At 49.2% G+C, this 11,534-nt stretch overlaps 1 protein-coding gene across 1 annotated transcript in view; it reads left to right on the forward strand.

The window, feature by feature from the left end:
• LOC112255878 (cyclin-J) overlaps positions 1 to 5,028 on the forward strand; it is a 28,726-nt gene extending 23,698 nt beyond the window's left edge. Inside the window, exons 4-6 of the mRNA XM_024428717.2 lie at positions 1 to 144; positions 405 to 564; positions 858 to 5,028. The exon at positions 1 to 144 is cut by the window's left edge and continues 156 nt beyond it. Coding sequence (XP_024284485.1) covers positions 1 to 144; positions 405 to 564; positions 858 to 1,449 — 896 coding nt within the window. The 3' untranslated portion in view covers positions 1,450 to 5,028. The remainder of the gene's footprint in view (positions 145 to 404; positions 565 to 857) is intronic.
• The last annotated feature ends 6,506 nt before the right edge of the window (positions 5,029 to 11,534 follow it).

Here is an 11,534-nt window from a genome sequence, read left to right on the forward strand (position 1 = left end):
CCCCGGCCCACTTCATAGACTACTACCTCCAGGCCTCGGTGCAGGAGGGAGACCTGTACAACGGTTGGCCTCTCTCCTCCCTCTCCAAGACCAAAACCTTTATGGACAAGTACACACACTACTTCCTGGAGGTGTCACTGCAAGGTGAGGGAGGGATTGAGGTGATGGGTGGGGTGAAGGAATGAGTGCACAGGGGGAAAGGTTAAAGCCAGAGAGAGGAGGGATGGAAGGGAGAAAAACAGAGGGGCAGGTATGAAATATATGTGGACTCATGTGCTTGTCACAAACTAACAGTCTGATTGGCTGTGTTCCTCTACTAACGGTCTGATTGGCTGTGTTCCTCTACTAACGGTCTGATTGGCTGTGTTCCTCTACTAACGGTCTGATTGGCTGTGTTCCTCTAGACCATGCGTTCCTGAGTTTCCGGCCGTCTCAGGTGGCGGCAGCGTGCGTAGCGGCGTCTCGTATCTGTCTCCAGATTTCTCCTAGCTGGACCACGTCTCTACACCTTCTGACTGGATACACCTGGGAACACCTTACACACTGCATCAAACTCATGCTGCTGTAAGTCTCTCTCTCTCACACACACACACACACACACACACACACACACACACACACACACACACACACACACACACACACCTCAGTCTCTCTCATACAGGCCAGACACACCTGAGACCAGTTGAATGCTTGTATGCAAAGACCTGATCATATCCATTTGACCGAGCCCATCTCCATGCTAATTATCTCGTTGCTCATATAGGTTAACTGTAAACACATGACAATCCACTGTCACTGTCCTCCGATAATAACACAGGTCTTGTTCTACCTCCCCGTCTGTCTCTCCTCCACAGTGCCCATGACAACGATGTGAAGGAGGCCAACAAACCCAAATCCACCCCTCCGTTGTCTTGCTCCTCCTCTCTCCAGTCCCATCTCTCCCCAGTCCAGAGACCAGCCACCTCCTCCAACCCCCAGCAGCTCCTTTTCCAGCCTGGCCCAGTGGGCTTCCCTCACCTCTCCCAGCACTCCCCCTCCCTGTCCCAGCTCCACGCTCTAGCTGACTCCCAGGCTTTGGGGCCTGCTGTGGTCAACATGTCCCAGGACATCCTCCAAAGCCACAGGATGGGGCTGCTCACTGGGGGCAACACCATGACCTCCACAGCAGGGACCTTCCCCTCCTATCCTAGCCTGACTTCGGGGCTGCTCACTGGGGCCAACACCATGACCTCCACAGCAGGGGCCTTCCCCTCCTATCCTAGCCTGACTTCGGGGATGCAGCCTGGGGCTCGGGTGGCACCGCTGGCCTTGCAGGGCCCCATCTCCATGCAGGTAGCCTTGGCTGCGGAGCCGAGACACTGCCTCAGCATGGCCTACACCGGAGGGTACCTGGGGGGCGTGGGCCCCCACCACACCTTCACGGCAGCGGGCTGCTTCGACAGGTGACGCCAGGAGACGGAGGAGAGGATGAACAGCAAACCGCCCCGAGCCAGGGACAGGGAGCGCTGCAATCCTCTTCCCTCACTACTTCCTCCTCCTCTCCGCTCCCTGGCAGACCTCCTCTCCATCTCCGTCAGCACCCCGTCCCCCTCCTCTGCCGCACCCCGCCCTGCGCCCCCCACCCTCAGACAGAGACGGAGAGAAAGACGGCTAAAACACAAGCAAAGGTCAAAGGGCACCGATGACCCCGTGGTGGTCATCACACTGACATGACACCTGATGTCACTGCGACGTCACTGACTGACTGTTGAATGCTGTCTTCCGATCCCGCCGCAGGAACGTGATTCCAAGGCAGAAGCATTAACCCACTGTAGAATGGTCACCGTATGTCCCTGGTTAAGATGCTGTTATCACTGTGAACCAGAGGCTATGCAGCATGATTCCTCCTCAGTGCCTCCTGGGTTTTGACCAGAGTGATGTCTGTCTGTCTGTGAATTCAGCTGAAGATGAAGTGCTGCTGGATCTCTCTCACTCTAATCCAAAAAAGATCAACTCAACTGAAGACGAGTAATTGGCCAGTAAAGTGACTTATTGAGCTGCTGACTTGAGAACAGTGGTATGAAGTGTTATAAGTAGACCTACCAGTGAGTTGAAGAGGCTGTGTGTCACTTGCTATGTCAGCCTTATGCCAGTGAATAAAGGGATTATGTCACTCGTCACTAAGTGCTCCAGGGGCATTCTGAGAATTCCTACCCAAAATCCTCTCTGGCTGGGGAGGGGAGACCACAGAGTTCATTGTTCTGTCACAGCAGGGGAAATCCATAGTTTTAACATAGCTGTCATGTTTTGGCTTTCTCTTCTTTCATCCTTCCTCCCTCCTTGTCACCTCTCCTTACAGCCTTTATTCTCCCTTCCTCCCTCCTTGTCACCTCTCCTTACAGCCTTTAGTCTCCCTTCCTCCCTCCTTGTCACCTCTCCTTACAGCCTTTAGTCTCCCTTCCTCCCTCCTTGTCACCTCTCCTTACAGCCTTTAGTCTCCCTTCCTCCCTCCTTGTCACCTCTCCTTACAGCCTTTAGTCTCCCTTCCTCCCTCCTTGTCACCTCTCCTTACAGCCTTTAGTCTCCCTTCCTCCCTCCTTGTCACCTCTCCTTACAGCCTTTAGTCTCCCTTCCTCCCTCCTTGTCACCTTTCCTTACAGCCTTTAGTCTCCCTTCCTCCCTCCTTGTCACCTCTCCTTACAGCCTTTAGTCTCCCTTCCTCCCTCCTTGTCACCTCTCCTTACAGCCTTTAGTCTCCTTTCCTCCCTCCTTGTCACTTCTTACTTTTTGCAAAGTCTTCTCTTGTGGTGGAGCTCGCCTCATATCTGGATCTTTGGGGGGGTGTTCCAACCACCAAGTCTCGTAGTGAGGGTTAAAGAGTGAAGCTTTGTTTTCCACGTCCTTCCACTCAGACTTCAAGTGGAAATGAACTGACATGGAATGCTCATGGTAGAGGAGACTTGGAAACATAGAAATAGAATGATTGGCATTCTAATTCTATGCTTAGAACTTTGTTGAAGTAGATAATGACATTCTGCTGCCTTCTATTAGCAGTGATGGTTCAGTGTGAGCTGAAGACTTGTTTCCATGAACCACAGTGTATATCAGGGACTTGACTTAACGGATTACTTGAATACGATGCCATTGAAACGTGCCGTAGCTTTTTATTTATATGGACACATTTATTCCTTGTTGCTTTATTTTGTATTCTTTGGTGAAGTAAGTTTAGTTTTAGTTTTTAGTTTTTTTTATACCAGCGTGTAATGTTTTTTTCTGTGCCCTTGTATAACTGTATATTCAGGCTCAGGTTAGGCTGTGAATATCCAATCAGCCGTCTCCTTATTGCTGAGGTTACCCAATCAGCTGTCTTCTTACTGTGTCCTATTGAGTGTGCTTTAAGTAGATACTAGCATGGCACCCAGGAGGGTTTCTCACTTATCTACCTCTCTGAGGAAGAGGACCTGAATTTTTAAATAACATACTAAGATATATAAACAAACACCAAATTTGCATCCTGGTAGAATCCGTGACCTTCCAGACGATGAAACACACAGCCCATCTGCATCTTGTCATTACTAATAGCTTCCCACATTCCCAGCACTGTTTTTTCCCCCATACTTCTACTTCCTGTTGGAACGTAAACACATCCAGATTCCCCTTCTGGGTCACAGGGGGTCTCGCTGGTTACCGTGGCGATGGCCCAAAAAAATCTAAATCGGGGGCTCACTCAGAAGGAGAGTTAGTTGGAACGTTACAGAATGTTTAGATCGAAATGTGCTGTTTAGATCAGCTATGGGTATGTGTTGTGTAGAGCAGGGAATAGTGGAAGCTCTATATATCACATTTCTATCTGCAACAATGTAAACTTCTGGTCCTTTTCTCTGTCCGTATGCTATTGAATGTGTAATGTTTTTACGATGGTTGTACCTTGTCCCCAGCAGTTTTCACACTTGAACTATGCTGATACTACTAAGGCTGTGTTCTGGTTCTCAGAACATGTTCTATATAGGTTTTTATGTTCTGATTCTCAATGTTCTAGGCTTAGATATCAGAGATGTATTTAATTGAACGCTGTATGGAGAATCTGTCAAGCATCTGAAATGTGTCTAAACCTTTTTATAGCATGAACATACCTTACTGTAGTCTAGATAGTAATTTACTAGAAATGGAATGAAGGGCTTACTAGAGTATGTTACTAGCAACCAAATGTATCTTTCTGCCTGATCTCTTCTGAACTATGTCAATCTATCCAGACTCACTCACTGTACGGTCATCACTACTTTTCTATAGACAAAGGGATTCTGTCTTTTTTTGTTAACTACAGTTTATTTTACATTCCTATTATTTTTAAGTGTATTTTATTTACGTCTGATCTGTGTTTAATAAAGATAGATGCAGTCGGTTGTGGAGTAGTGGGTCATATTCATTAGGCACCAAACGGACAAACAGGGAGGGACTATATGAACTTGTCCCAAAAAGAAAGCTTTTTTTTTGTGTTGCAAAACGTTTTGCTACGGTGTGACCTAATGAATACGACCCTGTTTTAGATAAAAAGAACTCAAGTCTTTTCCTCACTAAAAAGCTACTTTTCACCGAGGTCTCAAGGTGCAATATGTTTTTGTTGGTAGAACCATAGCATTAGAATGATTCCTTCTATTTCTACGGATAAAAGTCTTCTCTCACAGCCGTCACTGTCTTGAGTATAGCCCTCACTACTGGTTCATCTTTTCTAACTTCATTCCTTGACATTATTGTGTGATTTGACTCGACGTTGATCCTTGCTGCCAGAAAGCCTAGAGCTCTGAACACTATGTTGCACATTGCAGCCTTGATTGGTGTACTGTACGTGTTGCTATAGCGATATTGTGCATGTTTCTATGTCCACAGAACTGTGCTGAGAAACACACACACAACCACACTACTTGTCCAATGAAATGACACCAGAAATGTCCCACGTCTATTTTTGTAATGCTGTTTTTGTATTCTTTGAAGTGACACAGAGAAGTTTCTTTTTGAGCCATTGAAATAAACAACAAAATAACTACATATCTTCGCTCCGTCTGTGTGTTCTTTTGTTCGATATTTAGGCTATTTGATTATCGTTTACAAGTTATTGTATGGTATTACTGAGACAATGCTGCTTCACAATGGCAACCTATTGCCTAAATGACTGGTCAAAAGGAGTGGCTGTTTAAGGTATTTTATTTATTATGGATCCCCATTAGCCTCTGCCAAAGCTACTCTTCCTGGGGTCCAGCAAAATGAAGGCAGTTTATATAATTATAAAACATTACAATACATTCACACGTTTCACAACAAACTGTGTGCCTTCAGGCCCCGACACCACCGCCTATCTACAGTACTAAATCCATGTGTATGTATAGTGCGTATGTTATCGTGTGTGTGTGCATGTCTGCCAATGCTTGTTGCTTCATAATCCCCGCTGTTCCATAAGGTGTTTTTTATCTTCTGTTATTTCTAATTTTACTGCTTGTGTCAGTTTCTTGATGTGGAATAGAGTTCCATCTAGTCAGCAGCATACCACCCTGCATACCACTGCTGGCTTGCTTCTGAAGCTAAGCAGGGTTGGTCCTGGTCAGTGCCTGGATGGGAGACCAGATGCTGCTGGAAGTGGTGTTGGAGGGCCAGTAGGAGGCACTCTTTCCTCTGGTCTAAAAAAAATATACATATTCCAATACCCCAGAGCAGTGATTGGGGAGTGATTGTCTTTCGGGGGATGTTAAACAGGTGTCCTGACCCACATTAAAGATCCCTGACACTTATTGTACTCCGGTGTCATGGCTAAATTCCCAATCTGGGCCTCAAACCATCACGGTCCCCTAATAATCGCCAGTTTACAATTGGTTCATTCCTCCTCTCCCCGGTAACTATTCCCCAGGTCGTTGCTGTAAATGAGAACATGTGCTCAGTCAACTTACCTGGTAAAATAACAAATAAATAAAAATGGCTCTATTGTGGTACTGTGTGCCTCCCATAGTTTGTTCTGATTTTGGGGACTGTGAAGAGACGTCTTGTGGTGTATGCATGAGCTGTGTGCCAGTAGTTTAGACAGACAGCTCGGTGCATTCAACATGTCAATACCTCTCATAAATACAAGTAGTGATGAAGTCAATCTCTCCTCCACTTTGAGGCAGTAGAGATTGACATGCATATTATTAATATTAGCTCTCTGTGTACATCCAAGGGCCAGCTGTGCTGCCCTGTTCTGAGACAATTGCAATTATCATTTGTTAAGCACAAGTATCTTACACCGATCCAATCATGTCAGGCCATTGACATGTTTCACGGAAGAGGGAAAACGTTCAACAATGGTACATTTTCACATTATTCAAACAGGACCTTGGGCCTAGCCGACTGAAAACCCGAGGGGGAGGAATATGAAAAGTGTCCCACGGACATTTCTCTACAAATCAAACTCTTCTTCTCTTCAGCCCTCACACTCCACCCACCCGTCTCCTTCAGAGTGGTCTGTGTTCTATGACATTCTGTCATAGAGGCCCATTCATCAACTCACTATCAATGACTCGTGTGTAGGGGATATGAACACACATTTAGCACACACTGTTGTGACACAGTGACACACATTACAATCCGATTAAATAGTTCCAAAATGTGCAATGTAGAAATGCAGATATATACTACAGCTTCCCACGGGATCACTAGTTAATCATTGGAGGATAATGTAGTGAGATCAAGTAGCAGGATTCACCACAGCCCATCTGTAGAGACTAGTGCAGTGGGAGTGGGATCACATATAAAATCAAATAAACAATCAAAATGACCACCATGGCTCCTTCAGTTACCCCAGCCTTCCATAGTGCTGTTGGAGGATATGGTAGTCAGTTCATATAGCCCCTCTGTAGGGAGTGCAGTGGGAGGTATGGTGGGGTGGGAGTGGGAGGGTGGGGTGGGAGTGGGAGGTATGGTGGGGTGGGGTGGGGGTATGGTGGGGTACAGTGGGAGGTGGGAGGTATGGTGGGGTGCAGTGGGAGGTATGGTGGGGTGGGGTGGGAGGTGGTGGGGTACAGTGGGAGGTATGGTGGGGTGGGAGTGGGAGGTATGGTGGGGTGGGGAGGTATGGTGGGGTACAGGGGAGGTATGGTGGGGTGGGGTACAGTGGGAGGTATGGTGGGGTGCAGTGGGAGGTATGGTGGGTGCAGTGGGAGGTATGGTGGGGTGGGAGTGGTATGGTGGGGTGCAGGGGAGGTATGGTGGGTGGGAGTGGGAGGTATGGTGGGGTGGGGTGGGAGGTATGGTGGGGTATGGTGGGGTGGTGGGAGGTATGGTGGGGTGGGAGTGGGAGGTATGGGGGTGGGGGAGGTATGGTGGGGTACAGTGGGAGGTATGGTGGGGTGGGAGGGGTGGTGGGGTGGGAGTGGGAGGTGGGGTGCAGTGGGAGGTATGGTGGGGTACAGTGGGAGGTATGGTGGGGTGGGAGGTATGGTGGGAGGTATGGTGGGGTGGGAGTGGGAGGTGGGGTGGGAGTGGGAGGTATGGTGGGGTACAGTGGGAGGTATGGTGGGGTACAGTGGGAGGTATGGTGGGGTGGGAGGTGGGGGGTATGGTGGGGTGCAGTGGGAGGTATGGTGGGGTGCAGTGGGAGGTATGGTGGGGTGCAGGGGAGGTATGGTGGGGTACAGTGGGAGGTATGGTGGGGTGGGAGGTATGGTGGGGTGGGGTGCAGTGGGAGGTATGGTGGGGTACAGTGGGGTATGGTGGGGTACAGTGGGAGGTATGGTGGGGTACAGTGGGAGGTATGGTGGGGTGCAGTGGGAGGTATGGTGGGGTGGGGCGGGAGTGGGAGGTATGGTGGGGTACAGTGGGAGGGGGGGTGGGAGGTATGGTGGGGTGGGAGGTATGGTGGGTGGGAGGTATGGTGGGGTACAGTGGGAGGTATGGTGGGGTACAGTGGGAGGTATGGTGGGGTGGGAGGTAGGTGGGGTGCAGGGGAGGTATGGTGGGGTGGGAGGTATGGTGGGGTACAGTGGGAGGTATGGTGGGGTGCAGTGGGAGGTATGGTGGGGTACAGTGGGAGGTGGTGGGGTACAGTGGGAGGTATGGTGGGGTGGGGTGCAGTGGGAGGTATGGTGGGGTGGGGTGGGAGGGGAGGTATGGTGGGGTACAGTGGGAGGTATGGTGGGGTGGGGTGCAGTGGAGGTATGGTGGGGTACAGTGGGAGGTATGGTGGGGTGGGGTACAGTGGGAGGTATGGTGGGGTGGGGTGCAGTGGGAGGTATGGTGGGGTACAGTGGGAGGTATGGTGGGGTACAGTGGGAGGTATGGTGGGGTACAGTGGGAGGTATGGTGGGGTGGGGTGCAGTGGGAGGTATGGTGGGGTGGGGTGGGAGTGGGAGGTATGGTGGGGTACAGTGGGAGGTATGGTGGGGTGGGAGGTATGGTGGGGTACAGTGGGAGGTATGGTGGGGTGGGAGGTATGGTGGGGTACAGTGGGAGGTATGGTGGGGTGGGAGGTATGGTGGGGTACAGTGGGAGGTATGGTGGGGTACAGTGGGAGGTATGGTGGGGTACAGTGGGAGGTATGGTGGGGTGGGAGGTATGGTGGGGTGCAGTGGGAGGTATGGTGGGGTACAGTGGGAGGTATGGTGGGGTACAGTGGGAGGTATGGTGGGGTACAGTGGGAGGTATGGTGGGGTGCAGTGGGAGGTATGGTGGGGTGCAGGGGAGGTATGGTGGGGTGCAGTGGGAGGTAGGTGGGGTGCAGTGGGAGGTATGGTGGGGTGCAGTGGGAGGTATGGTGGGGTACAGTGGGAGGTATGGTGGGGTGCAGTGGGAGGTATGGTGGGGTGCAGTGGGAGGTATGGTGGGGTGCAGGAGGTATGGTGGGGTGCAGTGGGAGGTATGGTGGGGTGCAGTGGGAGGTATGGTGGGGTGCAGTGGGAGGTATGGTGGGGTGCAGTGGGAGGTATGGTGGGGTGCAGTGGGAGGTATGGTGGGGTACAGTGGGAGGTATGGTGGGGTGCAGTGGGAGGTATGGTGGGGTACAGTGGGAGGTATGGTGGGGTGGGGTGCAGTGGGAGGTATGGTGGGGTGCAGTGGGAGGTATGGTGGGGTGCAGTGGGAGGTATGGTGGGGTGCAGTGGGAGGTATGGTGGGGTGCAGTGGGAGGTATGGTGGGGTGCAGTGGGAGGTATGGTGGGGTTGGTGTTAGAGCCAGAGGTGGGCCATTCTCTCCAGGCTTTGTTTGTGGAGCTAAAATGGAGGGTGGTCGGCTTCCTTTTAATTTGTCTGTTGAAGGAGGGGAGGGGTGTGTGTGTGTGTGTGTGTGTGTGTGTGTGTGTGTGTGTGTGTGTGTGTGTGTGTGTGTGTGTGTGTGTGTGTGTGTGTGTGTTATTCATGGTGGGGACTCCTCACGCTGCTATTGTCTTCATTGGGTGGTGGGTGTCTGCGTTCACATAGGCTGCTGAGGAATGAATTTACTGGGCCTACTTCAAGACAAGCTGGCCAGGATCAGATTAATGCATTGGCCCAGGGATTACATTTATTTAGAAAGTTAAACCATAAATGTCTATTTATGTCTATAGTAGACAACTAGGCCTGTATTCCATTAGAATTCATTCTGCACTGTAGGCCTGGACAAATGACAAACGGCATGATATAAATCCCCTCCAACACCGACTATTAACATTAATGTAAACAGTTTTGTTGATCATTCTGTGACTGCCCAGTTGATAAAAAACAACAATTTGAGTAGAGTGGCCAAACCACTCATTTTAAATGTAATCCGTTACAGTTCCTGTTTAGGCTTAACCGGTGCAAAATTGTGTAATCATGGTAATCATTGTAATATATTTTTGGATTACCCAAAATTCAGTAACGTAATGTCATTACTTTCATACCCAGACTTCTTGAGACATTGTCGTGTTTGAAGATATATTAAAACACATTTCTAGGAAGACATTCAATACTATGGGACGTGTCTCACGACATTTGTTATTTAGACAGCACCTCACAACCATTGTATGTATATATTTTATGTATATATATTATTAAATAACAATAATACAAAATATTCAAGAAACATAATAAATATACAATGATTGAGAGAGAAGGAGAGAGAGAGAGAGAGACCTGAAGCCTGAGAAGGGAGAATATCTCTCTGGTTGGACAGCCTCATGTCGTCGCGTTCAGTGTCCAGGACACTCTTTTACATTTGAATTCAGAGCATAATGAGAAAAGGCAAACAAAACATCATTAAAATATTTGTGAGGATCAACTCTGGTCTGCACTCATCTTCCTGTTCATAATGTTTGGAATTTAGGAATGTTCAACGTATCAAATTCACAGAACATTCTTTAGTCAACTGACAGTAGATGCAAGTCTCAAAACAACAGTCTGTCAAACCTGGAGGATTTAAAATCAGATTTTCAACTTCTTGTGAGCAAGCAAAGCATTTGAATGGATAATGTATGTTAGTCCAGAATAATATTTTGTCAATATTAAGAAATATGTTGTTGACATCTTGTTTAAGCACTGCCATAATCTATTCAATAATCTCTACATTCTGTGAATCAATCAATCAATCCAATTTTTTTTAAAGCCCTTTTTACATCAGCTGATGTCATAAAGTGCTGTACAGAAACCCATCTTAAAACCCCAAACAGCAAGCAATGCAGCTGTAGAAGCACGGTGGCTAGGAAAACTCCCTAGAAAGGCCGGAACCTTGGAAGAAACCTAGAGAGGAACCAGGCTCTGAGGGGTGGCCAGTCCTCTTCTGGCTGTGCCAGGTGGAGATTATAAACCTAGAGAGGAACCAGGCTCTGAGGGGTGGCCAGTCCTCTTCTGGCTGTGCCAGGTGGAGATTATAAACCTAGAGAGGAACCAGGCTCTGAGGGGTGGCAGGCTCTTCTGGCTGTGCCAGGTGGAGATTATAAACCTAGAGAGGAACCAGGCTCTGAGGGGTGGCCAGTCCTCTTCTGGCTGTGCCAGGTGGAGATTATAAACCTAGAGAGGAACCAGGCTCTGAGGGGTGGCCAGTCCTCTTCTGGCTGTGCCAGGTGGAGATTATAAACCTAGAGAGGAACCAGGCTCTGAGGGGTGGCCAGTCCTCTTCTGGCTGTGCCAGGTGGAGATTATAAACCTAGAGCGGAACCAGGCTATGAGGGGTGGCCAGTCCTCTTCTGGCTGTGCCAGGTGGAGATTATAACAGAACATGGCCAAGATGTTCAAACGTTCATAGATGACCAGCAGGGTCAAATAATAATAATCACAGTAGTTGTAGAGGCTGCAACAAGTCAGCACCTCAGGAGTAAATATTAGTTGTCTTTTCATAGCCGATCATTCAGAGTTAGAGACAGCAGGTGCAGTAGAGAGAGAGTCCAAAACAGCAGGTCCGGGACAAGGTAGGACGTCCAGTAAACAGGTCAGGGTTCCATAGCCGCAGGCAGAACAGTTGAAACTGGAGCAGCAGCATGACCAGGTGGACTGGGGACAGCAAGGAGTCATCAGGCCTGGTAGTCCTGAGGCATGGTCCTAGGGCTCAGGTCCTCCGAGAGAAGAAGGAGAGAGAGAGA

Source organism: Oncorhynchus tshawytscha, linkage group LG08, assembly GCF_018296145.1.
Source record: "Oncorhynchus tshawytscha isolate Ot180627B linkage group LG08, Otsh_v2.0, whole genome shotgun sequence".
Lineage (NCBI taxonomy): Eukaryota > Metazoa > Chordata > Actinopteri > Salmoniformes > Salmonidae > Oncorhynchus > Oncorhynchus tshawytscha.